This window comes from Centrocercus urophasianus, unplaced genomic scaffold, assembly GCF_019232065.1.
Source record: "Centrocercus urophasianus isolate 14NV4802_14NV808 unplaced genomic scaffold, USGS_Curo_1.0 seq_11, whole genome shotgun sequence".
Lineage (NCBI taxonomy): Eukaryota > Metazoa > Chordata > Aves > Galliformes > Phasianidae > Centrocercus > Centrocercus urophasianus.
The window spans coordinates 39,584,598-39,599,082 of NW_024884253.1; the positions used below are offsets into that span (position 1 = coordinate 39,584,598).

The 14,485-nt window shown below is 39.1% G+C and overlaps 1 protein-coding gene across 7 annotated transcripts in view; it reads right to left on the reverse strand.

The window, feature by feature from the left end:
• Positions 1–14,485, reverse strand: part of UBE2V2 (ubiquitin conjugating enzyme E2 V2) — a 29,426-nt gene that overhangs the window by 8,155 nt on the left and 6,786 nt on the right. For 2 of the 7 annotated variants that reach the window (XM_042836630.1, XM_042836622.1), the window contains exons 2-3: positions 6,205–6,335; positions 2,639–2,784 (exon numbers count right to left, since the gene is read on the reverse strand). In XM_042836630.1, coding sequence (XP_042692564.1) covers positions 2,639–2,683 — 45 coding nt within the window. In that variant the 5' untranslated portion in view covers positions 2,684–2,784; positions 6,205–6,335. Of the gene's footprint in view, positions 1–2,638; positions 2,785–5,400; positions 5,776–6,204; positions 6,336–13,300; positions 13,388–14,485 lie in introns of those variants that run through there. The other 5 variants (XM_042836615.1, XM_042836646.1, XR_006171697.1 and 2 more) reach the window with 4 other exon arrangements.

Consider the following 14,485-nt stretch of genomic DNA (forward strand, 5'->3'; position numbering starts at 1 on the left):
AATAAAAATACATATTCTAGAAGTAAGTAGCACTCCAGAAAATTTCTAAGACTCCCATTGCTGAGAATTTTTAAGCAAGTAAATATTTCAGAGAGGAATGAAATCAAGAAATGGCCCTTTAAAGATTGGTTTACCAAAGCATTTATTAATTTCAGGCAGTGCAATTAGGTGACAGCACCTTTGCAGAAGACACCTCTCCAAAACGACTGTGGAAGAGTTCATTAACAGTTCATTCTTACTTGTTTCTAAGTATATCTTGAGAAAATCCAATCAAAAATAAACAATTCTAACTTTTTTTTTCTTGTGAAGTAGGACATGCATGATAAAAAGCATCAGCATCTCCACTGGTCACTGATGCACAAGTGCCTGCACTCCAAAAGGAATATAAACCCAGCTCCTACACAACGCCTACTGCTAATATGAACCTGCAGCAAAAAGATGCTGCCAAACTTTCAGAAAGTACCATCTGCAAGCTGTTCTGCATCAGCCAGCTGTCACTCACTCCAAGTAGAAGAATCAACTTCAATGTCTAATCGTCAAAAGTTCACTTTGTGTCCAAGTAAATGGCAGCCACATGAAGGATCCTAACCATGTCCTGTAATTTCAAGAAGCTACAGATAAACCAACAACTGGGTCAGAAAGAAACAAAAAGGAAGCAGGATACCTTTCTACAAAAAAAATAAAAATAAATTTAAAAAAAGATTTTCTACAGTTATTACCCACTACAAGCAGGAAGCCCAAAAAACTAATCTTGTCCTGCTACAGATAATATATGTGCTACCACGTTTCAGAGAAGAATGCTGTCAGTTGTGGAAACAGGCCAAAATGTACATCCATTACTCACAACTCTGAAAATTCTTGAGAATGGCACTCATTCACATTCCCTCATTCCAATCCAGGCAGCTTTTCAATTTTGCTGTGCTTTTCCAGTTGATGCTTAACTGTAAGTTAAATGTCCATGACCAGCTCCCCCAAGAGTCTCAAAAGCATTTTTCCATGGTCAGAAAAATGTTTCCTTTCATTCAAAACAAATTTCTCCTCCCCTTTCCTTGTTGGTTCACCTTGCAAATCAAGTAAGAAAACATTGATAAGCAATTCCTTGCACAGCTCCAGAGACTGGTATATGAAGAACTTCATGCCGTGGGAAGTATTAGCAACTTTCCCTGTGCTCAGCCAAGCTGCACACTCTCTACCTAACTCAACCAATTCCAAAAACACCCATCTTCTACAAACACCAAAACTGGATGCGCAGCTCTTTTCATTGAGGTACCATCCTGGTTTGAGAGCTGGTGACTTTTACTATCCGTGGTCTCCACATACTGAAATTCTTTCTACTCTAAGCAAGACTGCAAGTCTGTAACATGGTCCAGAATATTACTTGCTTGCACTCTTTTACATAGAAAGTCAGAAAGAAAAAAAAATAAACAATATAATTTGACTAGAATGTAAACTGCATCTCAGAGGTTTGTTCTGTTTTTAGTAAAATCCTTTAGCCTCCTACATAATAATCACTTCCTTCAAAGGTGCATTAAGAATCTGCTTTAGGTGAAACCAGAAATCAGCCAGACAGTTCTGGAAACTATAACAAATTTTCTTCTGAACAGATTTGAATACTGTGACTCCACACAACCCAGTATCCAGGCATACCCATATTACGTTTGTATTTTAAATTGGTCCTGTCTCAAACATATCCAAGCCTCAGGAGTTCCATACAATTATGCAGATATTCTAAACAGACTGCTGCATGCTACAGCTAATTGACTTCCAAAAGGAGCTTGAATTACACTGAATGTAACTCTGGAACTCATTATCTTCACTGAGGTCAAATTCTGATCTCAGTTCTTGTCTTGGATAAGTCAATAAGCCCTCCAGCACCAAAGGAGGCACAAGACAGTATACTCGTGTTAGCAGTGAAAGATGTGCTAACTTAGAGCTACTGGAAGTAAACTCATTTAAAGTCCCAAATGGTGATCCCTTGTATCATATTAACTCATTAGCAAGCTTGCACAAAAGTTACATGTTAGGTGAAGATGTGTCCACTCATACCAGGTAAGGCTGATACTCATATCAGGGATGATCACATCTCTTGCAGGCTTTCAGAAAAGATGATATTTCATAGAAATTAAAAGGTCAGAAGGGTTTGATTTTTTCGTATTATTATTTATAAACTTTATCCTATTAGAAGTAACTAACAACTGCTTGTTCTTTAGGACCGATTCAAGAAGACTGCATAAATTGCAATAGTAAAAGACTATCTGATAAATCTTTGCTACAGAACTAAAACTGCTAGGCACAGATTTGAACCTTGGAAAGAAATTTACCCTGTTTACTGCATTGTCACTGTACATTTATGGGCAGTAATGATGGAAATACTAAGTATATTTCTAACTCTGTAGAAAGTGTAAAAACACAACTGACTTAAACAGTTGCAGAAACATGTACTAGACTGGAGGCTGGACTGAAAACACTAACATGCCAGAAAATGATGACTTCTAATGTGAATATACAGTATTTCAACTACAACTACAACCTTCAATGAATTTTACACCACCTTTCAACTAATTCCCTTACAATGTAGGGAGTAACCTTTTCCAGTTGGCATTTTGTAGTGCTTGCAACATTTTATTGTCACGCTTACCCTCGGTGGCCCAATAATCATGCCTGTCCACCTGGTGAGTGTCATATCTTCATCATCTTCAAGGCCCCAGCTTACTGTACCATCACCTACTCCCTTCTGCCCTTCTTCAAGTTCTTCCAACAAGCGAAAATTACGAGGTACTTTAACTACAGAAAAAATGGAAGAATGTAGTTAATACTGGTCACATCAACAAAAAGATAAACGACTTCATTGCTTCTATATGGCATGCTCTGGCAATGACTGAATGTATTTTCAAAGCATAAGGAACATTTCCTGTCTGAATTTAGTTAGCACTCAAGTTATTCTGAAGCAAGTAAACACTTCTCCAGAAGCCATGTTAGCAACACAAACTATGTAAGAGAAAATAAGAGATTTCTGCTCTGTTTGCTTTGGCTTAATTCAGATTCTCCTATTTCTCTAGCACAGTACTGTTTAAAGCCAAAGCGTTTCCAAATCAATTAATTGAAATCAGGTTCTACTCAAGTGTAATTCTAATTAAATCAATATTGCAAATTCTTCGCAAAAATAATTAAAGAGTGCAACACTTAACACAATGACATCAAAATATGTAAACTGTAGAAGAAAGACTGAAACATTTTCAAATTATTTGATTTGATTAAAAAAATAATAATCAATGAAACAGATACTTACAGATACAAAGAAACAGATACTTAAACAGATACTAAAAAACTACAAATCAAGTCCCATTTAACCCAGTGATTATTATTCCCAACTAACAGAGGAAAAAGAATAAGCAGCATAAAAACACTGATTAAGTTGCTGAAGAGAGTTAATGATGTATTCACAACAGAAAATAAAAATGTACTGTCTCTACAGAAAGCCAAGTAATATTCACTTAGCTGAACTATAATTACTGGATTTATGATGATATGTGGGGACAGACAGATATTGATAGATATTAAACAAGTGGAATTGCTTTATATCTCAAAGTAAAATTATATTTCAGTATGACAGTAGGGAACTAGGAATGTTAATGCTTGCACATGCCCTCACAGTATACTTTCATTTTCAAATGCACAGTGATGAGATTGCAATTATTACAACTTCAGTTTTCTTTCAATAAATACTATTAACTATATTTTTACCTACAGCTGATAGATTTCCTAAAAGCTACTTTAGCTATAGTGTTTCCAATGCTTTTTGTTTGTTTGTTTGTTTTCCCATCTGTTTCGTACCTGTTTTTCACTAGGGAACCTGTTTTGCAACCAAGAGGGACCTCAACAAACTCGAAAGGCAGCCCATGTGAACCTGATGAGGTTCAACACAGCAAAGTGCAAAGTTTTGCACTTGGGTTGGAGGAATCCCAGGCATCCATACAGACCGAAAGGAGAGATCTCTGAGAGCAGCCCTGCAGAGAAGGACCTGAGGGTCCTGACGGATGAAAAACTAAACACGAGCCAGCAATGTGCTCTTGCTGCTCAGAAGGCCAATGGTATCCTGGGCTCCATCAGAAGAGGGGTGGCCAGCAGGGACAAGGAGGTGATTGTCCTTCTCTACTCTGCCTTCATGAGGCCCCATCTGGAATACCGTGTCCAGGCCTGAGGCCCCAGTACAGGAAAGATGTGGAGCTGTTGAAGAGGATCCAGAAGAGGACCACAAAGATGATCAGAGGGCTGGAGCACCTCCTCTACAAAGACAGGCTGAGGGAGCTGGGCTTTTCAACTTGGAGAAGAGAAGGCCATGAGGTGACTTCATTGCAACCTTCCAGTATTTAAAAAGGGATTATAAACAGGAGGAGAATCAACTTTTTACAAGGGTAGACAGTCACAGGACAAGGGGAAATGGTTTTAAGTTGAAGAAAGGAAGGTTTAGATTGCATGTCAGGGGGAAGTTCTTTACTATGAGTGGTGAGGTGCTGGAACAGGCTGCCCAGAGAGGCTCTGGATGCCCCGTCCCTGGATATTCAAGGCCAGGTTGGGCCCAGATGGATGGGGCCCAGAGCAGCCTGGTACCACACCTGGAGGTTGGTGGGCCTGCCTGTGACAGGGGGGTTGGGACTTGGAAGAGATCCCAAGGATCAAGAACTCAAGGTATTCTATGATTTCACTGGAAAAAATAAGGTCCATTATATAACTAACATAAAAACTGAGCGTACACAAAGTTCTTAACAAGAAGTGTATACTATATAGCTTGAAAAAGTGAAAGAAAACTGGTTTTCATTCGTTAGTCACTGAGATTTCAGGTTTGAAACTACCCTACTCTGCATTGCCAATGGTCTGTCCAAAGAATTAAGGCCAAAATGTATAATATGTTATTTAATTAATACTGACATGGAACAGCACAGACAAGCATATCCTTCAGCAACTATCTAAATAGCTTCCCTTGCATAAATATGGTTTCCTTTAAATTGTGTTCAGAAAACGTTCTAAACATTTTTCATCAAAACAGGCCAGCAAGCATCTCCTAAAAGTTACACAAATACCCAATTTCTCCAAATTCCCAGGAAAAGGCAAAAGGTATAGAAGGACAGCGTAAGAAAATTAAGTCGCTCATGTATAGCCTCACCTTCCTTCTGTCTTTGATATTACTGCTTCTGTAAGCTACATAATTAGCTATTTTAGGTTGTTAACTGAGCATAAAATTATACATTTTGGTTAGTTTCCTGAAGGCTTGACAAAATGATCCAGCTCACAGGGATCTCAGTTAAGCAGCAGCAAACATTCAGACGTAGAACTCCACTTCAGTGGAGCTCAGCTACTCTGGAAACTTCTTTTCCCAGGTAAGACTGCACATACAATTACCTGAAAGTACTAGCACTATAGGAATCAAGGAGCAGATAATTTCTCTGTTCTTCAGTAGAGATCCTTTCAAAAAGCTTCTCTGAAATTCATATGTCCATTCTTCTGGTCCCATCGTGACCTGACAAACTTACAGTAGATCAATGTTTTGCAGCATGTGACTTCCACGGCCAGGCTGGAAGAGTCTCTGAGCAACCTGATCTATCCGCAGGTGTTGCTGTTCATTTGCATGAAAAGTTTTTGATGGGCACATGGAGCCTCACAAAGCAAAGCCTCGTGCCTCACACGTTCTTTTCCCAAATAAAACTGTGGACTTGATTTATCTTATACTTCTCCAATCTTTATCATAGAATCATAGAATGGCCCAGGTTGAAAAGGACCACAATGATCACCTCATTTCAACCCCCCTGCTATGTGCAGGGTCACCAACCACCAGACCAGGCTGCCCAGAGCCACATCCAGCCTGGCCTTGAATGCCTCCAGGGATGGAGCATCCACAGCCTCCTTGGGCAACCTGTTCCAGTGTGTCACCACCCTCTGGGTGAAAAACTTCCTCCTAACATCTAACCTAAACCTCCCTTGTCTTAGTTTAAAACCATTCCCCCTTGTCCTATCACCATCCACCCTCATAAGCAGCCGCTCCCCTTTATCATTATGCTTCTTACAATCATTATCATATGCTTCTCCAGTGCCTTAAATCCATTTCTCAGAAGCCCCGCCCTGATCACAAAACTCCTGAGTTGCGGATTATCTCTGGAAAAAGAGCATATAATCAACCAAATGGGCCTTAACATTTTTTCTGCTCACCTGCTGTTGCCTTCCCATGCAGCTGAGCTCAGCTGCTCACTGCCAGTAGAGGTCCCCCCTCCCACTCTTGCACTGATTGGACTCCTCAATTAGCTGCACTGGCACACTCATTTAGCAAAAAGCTATTCTTCCTGTAATAAAACCAAATCCACCCAGTTAATCAACTGAATTGACTCAGGAAGGAAAATAACAGGTGCCTTCCTTTGCAAAGCCATGGGTGCGGGGATAAGCAGACTGGCAAACTGAGCTTCACATACAAGACCACAGGAAATGACAGGTTTCTAGAAAATAAAGCCTTGGGACTGTCGTGTTTATTGCATCTTTTTTCACTCAGTCGTCTCTGCTCACTGGTTCTCCCTTCTACCCACAGGGAGTGACAGGCTCCCCGCACCAACCGCCTAGCACCATCAGTGCTACAAGCAGGCAGCAAACACTGCTCTGCAGTTAAATAAGCGTCAAAATGTCTACTGGGAAAATGTACAAAAAACCATTGCCACCTACTGAGATTCCAACTCATTTAAAAACCTCCTAGAAAAAGATGTTACAAGTTAATTGAAACTAGAGCAAAAATTTGCTTCCTTTCAGAATATTATTCAGTTCTACAACATCTGGGTTGGAGATACAAGAAATGATTTTTTACATGAAATATTGGGTTTGTTTTTAGTAAGAACACTTCTATATTTAAGGTACCTGGTTCACATCCACAGACAAATTTTATTCCTCTATTTCATTTTGTTCATAGGAAGTGCAGAAAATCATTTTCTTATGCAATCCTGTATTTAAGAATCGGAGAACAACCCCTTGCCCATATTTCCAAAGAAATGCTCTGATTTATCAATTGATACTGGAGTGGCAGAGCTGGGCAGCAACCCAGTCATGAATGTTTGATGGCTAGGGGCAGCACAGCTATTTGTATGTGAAAATACAGCTGGATTCATCACGATTACAAATAAAACAAAAGCAACCTCCCCCGCCTGCTTTTCAGTTCATCTTCAAAGCTTAACTCGCTGCAGATTTTACTGACAAGTACATCCTGACCCTCCAACACTGTACACATAAACTGTCAAGCTGCATTTACCAAGTTTTCACAGAGCTGAAGGAAACACTTCACTTAAAAACAAACAAAACACACACACACACACAATAACACTCATGGTCATACGTACCAATAGTTTAATCATGAAACTAGACTACAGAAGCTGATGCCTATTGGAAATTTGTGGAACTAACAATGAAGTTAAATACCTTTGAACAATGAAAAAAGACCAAGTAGCAGAACTAGTGAATACAAAGACAGCCACAAAGTAATGCCTCCTATTTTATGATTTTGGCAATACAAAAGTAGAGGTTGAACCTTCCTGCCAATATCCCATTACATGTTGTTGCTGTGTGACAGATGGCAGCAGAGGAGTAGTCTGAGAGTGGAGTCTGAAGGAAATGTGTACAGAGCACAAGTATGGGACTGAATTCCTCCATGAGGAAAAAATGGCACCCACTGACACTCGTCAACACTTGCTGAATGTTTATGGAGACCAAACAGTGGATGTTGGCACAGTGATGTGGTGGGTGGTGCATTTCAGCAGTGGTGACAACGATGTGAAAGACAAGCCATGTTCCAGGCAGTCATGAAGATTTTTATGAGCGTGGCATGCAGGCTCCTGTTTATCAAGAGTGAAAATGCACAGCTAATGCTGGTGACCACGATAAAAAATAGTGTTTCGTAGCTGAGAATTTGCTCTATCAAACAGTGTTATAGTGCACTTTGCATGTGTTGTAGTTTCCATGGAAATAAATAGGAGAAATTACTTTTGGAGAGACTTGCATAAATATTAAGGAAAGTCTACTTCCATGCATGAGTTACTCTTGTAACTGGGGGAACAAATTAAAAAAAAAAAAAAAAAAAAAAAAAAAACCTTCTTTTTATGCTCTAACCAAAAGCTACACAATCTGGAAAAAAAAAAAAAAAAAGTCAGAAAAAAGGAATCCTCAGCACCCTTTAGCAGGACCAGTAACATTTACTGCTGCAATAAAAGAGGAAAGGCTGGAAAAACATGTTGCTGCTGCTGTATCAAGACACAGTTTCACAGCTGCTAATGCCAGATCACCTACTGGTATAGATTAATAAGCATTAAAAAAGACACAAAACTGCACTTCAGTCAAGTTTGACAGCACAGACTGGTTACATTAAATCACATTTTTTAATAACTCATGCTGACAGACTCCTTTCGTGGTCATATAAATCAGTTTAAACGTAAGTGGGCTGTGTTGATACAACCGTGTCCATAGAAACATATTTTTAATTGCTTTAAAAATGCATTTAAACTGCTTTAATTGAACATTTTGTTTTAAAACCGTGAAATATGAAATCCTTCAGCGCTTCCTGTGAAATTTCAATTATATTGCTTAATTTCTTGGATACTTACAAGAATAAGTATGTTCTGGATGTCACTGAGCAGCTGTCTGTTATTTTTCTCTATGTGCAGCTGAAGGTAAATTATGCATCTCTGCTGTTTCACTCCAAAGAGAAGTGATTTTAAAAACTGAAGACAACACACTCTTGATTAAGGAACTAACTTAACAAAACAGAATGCACAAAACTGAAAAATAAATCCCAGAATATGCAATTGTACCTGGGAGCCCAAACTCCCTGCACGTCTCTTGGGACCAGCCGCGCAACAGACAGGAGGCTGACGATGTGCACTCCCCTCTTCTCCTTGGCCCCTACAGAGTGGCACTATGAGCTTAATTTTTCATAGCCTGACACAGAGCCTTATGTGTGAGACTGTCTATTATACTGAAAATCAGTAATTATACATTAGCACAGCCAGGATTCTGTTCGGGATGTTATTCTATTCGATTGATGCAGCCACATCAGGAAAACTGCAACATTAACAGTTTTGAATGTATGGGATGTCTGCAGCCCACTGACTTCCAGCTAACAAAAACTACAGAACATGTAGAACTTAGTAATAAAAAAAAAAAAAAAAAAAAAAAAAACCCACTCAAATTCCATTTAACAGCTTCGGGCAGGCAAAAAAATAGCTATCTGACATCCCAGGAGACAGGACAAGTGTCAGCTTTGCAAATCTTAACCTGTATTATAATTTCTCCTGAGGCACAGAGAAAAAATAAAAAAACTATGAAGAGAAACACAGAGAAAACAACAGGCACCTTTCATGTACCTTTCAACCTGAGTGATTCATAAGAAGTCTTACTCAGAAGGGAAGACAGATGAAAGCTGAAATATCGTACTGGCAAAAGCTAAAAAGAATCGCAACAACCAAACCCCTAGGTAGAAGAAAATGGGTGATGTACAAATAAAAAAAGAGAGGAAAGAAGCCTGTGTGTATGTAAAGTGCTAACCTTCTACTCTGGCTGCAAAACACAGCCTTGTGCAAATAAATTTTGTAGGACATACGCTTCTCTGAAAAAAAAAAAAAAAAACCCACACACACACATTAAAAAAACCAACATGACCTATACTTTTGTTTGCCTGTTATCACATCACACTCTTGTGCTAAGTTAAATATTCAGTGAATAAAAAAAAAAAAAAAGGTTGACTTGCTACTGGAATCTAATATCAAGAAGTATCTCCAAGCGTTAAGTTAATTACATTGTAATTATTATCAGAAGTCAGTCACAGTAATCTGGGTCCAAAACCCAAAAGTATAAGATGCATATTAATTAAGGTAGGCATTGCTACCACTCTCAGTGGAACGCAGCAATTCCATAATGAACTTCTTTTTTTTTTTTTTTTTAATTAGGAATACAACTACACACGTAACAGAAGCTCTGATTCCACCAGGTGATGAACATGATTATTGCTCAAAGCAAACATCCAAGCTCGATGAAAAGCAGTGTTTTGCTTTCCAGTAGCTATGAAAGCCTCCAATTGCTGCTCTGGAACTCTGTCCGGGAACCAACACAACCAACTCAAAATCCCATATACCAACACTGTACATAAAGAGGCATTTACCATACGCTATTTTTCTCTATTTTCCTTTAGCTTGTACATCTCCAACACCATTCATGCAACAGAACATTCTGCATTAACAGTTCTGAGTTTAAATGGTGAAATGAAAGCATTCAGCAACAGCATGGACGATATGAACTGATCAGGATGGTACATAAGCCACTAAGTCATTCTAGCACGTATGGATGAAACATCCATACAATGCAAGTATATTTTCCACAACGAGGATCCAGCCATCACTGATTTTATCAAATAAAAGCAAACAGCTGCCTTCATGTCAGTAACAATGGCATGACAAAAGGAATTATTGAAGTCACATAGCATAAACAACAGCAACAACAAAAATCAACGGGAAACAGAGAGCTATTAAGCGCTCCGCGCTTCCAAAATGAGTCACAGGCAACCCCTCAAAACAGCAGCAATCCTGAGTGCTTCTTCTCCACCTTGCTGAAGTCTCAAGGATGCACTGTAACAGACCAATTTACCAGCATCTCATCACCATTGTCTGCAAGGGGCTTATCTATAAATGACAGGCACTTCGATCTGCCAGCTCATCAAGACTAACACAGCTAAGATTACCTGTGGAAAGCATTTAGAAACACAGACTTAAAGAAACAAACAAGAAAGTTTGACTTCAAAAATCAAAACGAAGAGAAATGTAGCAGGTAAACTTGTACTGCTTTTGTACTACAAAGATGTACACTGACATGTATAGAGCAAATGGCCATCTATTTGATGTTGTTTAGGAATGCTTTTCCTAAGTTACAGCCAGTCACGTTACAATGTTAAACAATAGAAAAGGGCCATCTTACAAGCATCAGCTACAGAAATTGCCCATACCCAGCACAACTGATACATGAACAATCCATTTTCTTAACAGGACAAATTAAAGACATACAAAAACACAATGATGCATACCACTCCATAAGAACTCTGTAGCTGGTTAACTTCCTTTGCCTTTTATAATAATTAAAATCTGTAAAAACTTGAAAACATTTAGGCTGGGAAATTTCAAGGAGGAGGTACGAAAGGAACTCACTGAAATTGCTCAGAAGAGTAAGCTCTAGTACGCATTTCACCAATTGTTTTGCTTTGTTTTTCCTCCTATGAAAACACTTCACTTAGCAAACATTTCCCAGAAGAAGCCAATAAACAAAGCAGAGAGAAAGCTATAAACCATCTCAAAACCTATGCTTTGGATGAAGCTATCTAAAGCAATATTTACCTTAAGAATTACATTGGTAGTGCTTTTTATTTATTTATTTCAATGGAGAAGAAAAAGCTCGGAGGTGACCTGAGAGCAGCCTTTCAGTATCTAAAGAGGCACAATAGGAAAGAAGGGGACAGACTCTTTAGCAGGGTCTGTAGTGGCAGAACATGGGGAAATGGCTTCAAAGCTCAAAGAGGGAAGATCTGGGTTAGATACAAGGAAAAACCTTTTACAGTGAGGGTGGTGAGGCACCAGCACAGGTTGCCCAGAGTTGTGGTGGATGCCCTATCCCTGGAGGCTTTCAAAGCAAGGCTGAACCAGGCCCTGGGCAACCTGAGGTAGCTGCAGATGTCTCTCTTCACTGCAGGGGAGTTGGACTAGATGGCCTTCAAAGGTCCCTTCCAACTCTAAGAATCCTATGATTCTATTCTATGAAATTTTACATTGCTGGTGTCTTAACAGACACAAACTAAAGTTGCACAAGAATTTCTTTTTTTCCACAAAGCTATAGTGATTCTCTGGGAAGTTAACAGTAAGAAGGCAGGTAACGAGAAATCATGTTTGTACAACAGAAGCCTCAGCCATTTATTGCAACAAAGCACTCATATCTGGGCCGTGGGCAAAAGGGTCTAGAAGGTCACAGGCCTATTTATGTCTTTCATGTGATGCACAGACCCTGGTGTTTAGAAATAAAGAGTCATTTCACTGATGATAGATGTATAAAAGCAGAATTTTCCCCTTTCAGTTCCATAACATTAAGATTATTAATTACCTGCTAACAGTAATGATAAAAAATGATAAATTCTAAACAGAACCAAGTAGGTATGTTCACCTATTTGTGTTTTTTTTTTTGTTTTGTTTTGTTTTGGTAGTGATTCTAGTTGGACTGTGTTAAAATTGGCATTGAATACCATTGAACTCCAGCTCATGCTTTGGCATCAGTTGCAAGATGCAGCAAAACAGGTCTTCAAAGTAAAACAGAACTTACTTTACACTTGCTTGTTATGGGGCAGGCAGACTACTAAGAGAGAGAAGGTAACTCAGAAGTACAGCCATTCGCTCCCACTTCCAAGGCTGAGCCTACCTCACATCTGTCAGAATCCAATCGCTTATTTACCTTTCACATGCATTATCCCAGCTGCACTCAAAAATCCAGAATACAGTATACACCAAGAACAGTGATGGACATCCTCACAAGAAAGGAGAGGTGGTAACGTAAGTTCACTTTACCAGGACCCAGTTCATATTCCATTAAAAAAGCAGTAGGAAGTGTATTTAGACATCAGAAAAATCATAACAAAGCTTTCAATATATGAACATTAATGAAGTTTACTTAACATAGGAGTTGAGAGGGAAGGAAATAAGTTTTACATTAGTTTTTGGGACTTCATAAACATATCTGATTAACCACAAATCTTGATGCTGGAATAAGAAATCTCAGCACATTGAACTACAGAAGCAGCATCATTTATTCAGTATGTTTCAGTTGCTACCGGTTTCACAGTAAGAATGATGAGGCCTTGGAACTGACTTCTCCGGCATAGTGAGCATTGAAATGTGTAAATATGTAACAAAAAGTCTGTACAATTTTAGGTTTTATTGATTATGGTTTGAAGTGTGAGAAATCACTAGCAGAACACACATCTCCATTACCAACGCATCTTCACCTCCGCTGTCCTCTCCTCTTTTCTTAGCCTGCCTCTTAGGTAACCAGAAGTGAGCTATCTACTCCTGATAATTTTGAATTCTACTGATTCTGTTCAATAATTCACCTGATAACTTACTCAAAGCAGCTTCAAGGTCAGGACCCTTACTGTGACGGTCACCATCCACCAGGAAAATATTACCTGTTTAGTTTTTATTGACTTCTACAGTTCTCTACTCCTCCCAGCCACCCCCTCCTCCTTACTCACCTTTCTCAGAAGAGCTGCAGGCAAGAGAGAGGCAAGGCAGCCATCAGCTGCCTGATTCATCACAGACGCTTCACCTCTGACCAGCATCTGGTGAGAAGTCATTTCTCAGTAATCCCAGTAAGTTTTCCCATTCTGCACCATTTCACTTTATCAGGGTTCGCTCCTCAATGAAACCTCTATTCCCCATTTCCTTGGGGACTAACTTCAGAATGAACTTCAGTGTCCTGATCATTTTACAAAGCAACCATACCCTGAATTTCTTAAAGTTGTGCAAGGCTAAGAGCGATCACACGTACATCAGCAAGCAGGAACACACAAATAGGTAAGGCTAGATACACTCACACTCAGAATATAGTCCAGATTTGAGAAATTCTAACACAACTCAACTTTTTAGAACGGTTAGAACAGTTTAGAACTTGTTAGAACGGTTGTAGCAACCGTTAAGAGTTTGTTTCAGCCTATCTTTGCATTTTTATATAGCTATGACCACCATGAATACAGTTGCTGGCATGCAATTGCTAATACTGTCCACGAACACTGATGAAGAGGATTGTTCCACTTCACATACATTTACTTTCAGACTACAGAACTGGGCACAAACAAGCTCTTTGGTGCATAAATAAATAACCCCAAACCTCGAGATTTCACACCACAGGTTTTAACTGATTAAAATATCTCAAAAAAAAAGTTATTACAACAATAGAAAATTAGAATACACTTGACTAGATTGCAGTCCTACATAGAAACTGATGTAAACTGCTTAACAGTCATCTATTTTACAAATTTGCATCAACATCAGTGGTATAAACCTATCAATTTAGAAGATACCTAAACGCAACTTTCTGTGCCAAAAAACACCACTGTGAACTCAGAGCTTCGTTGCATCCAATACTGCATGTCCACTTGTGCCTAACTGTAACAAAAGCACACCAGAATGAAACAGTTACGTTACTGCAGGAGCTCACCTATTGCCACAGTCAGGTGTGTTTTGGACAAAGGTGGAAAACCATAGGTCACTTAGGATTTTAAAATTAACTCTGGAGAGGCAACTACTGAATGAAATGCAATGATTCAATTATCATAGAATGGCCTGAGTTGAAAAGGACCATAATGATCATCTAGTTTCAATCCCCCTGCTATGTGCAGGGTCCCACAGGTTTTAGCGTGTGACATAGTAGGATTATG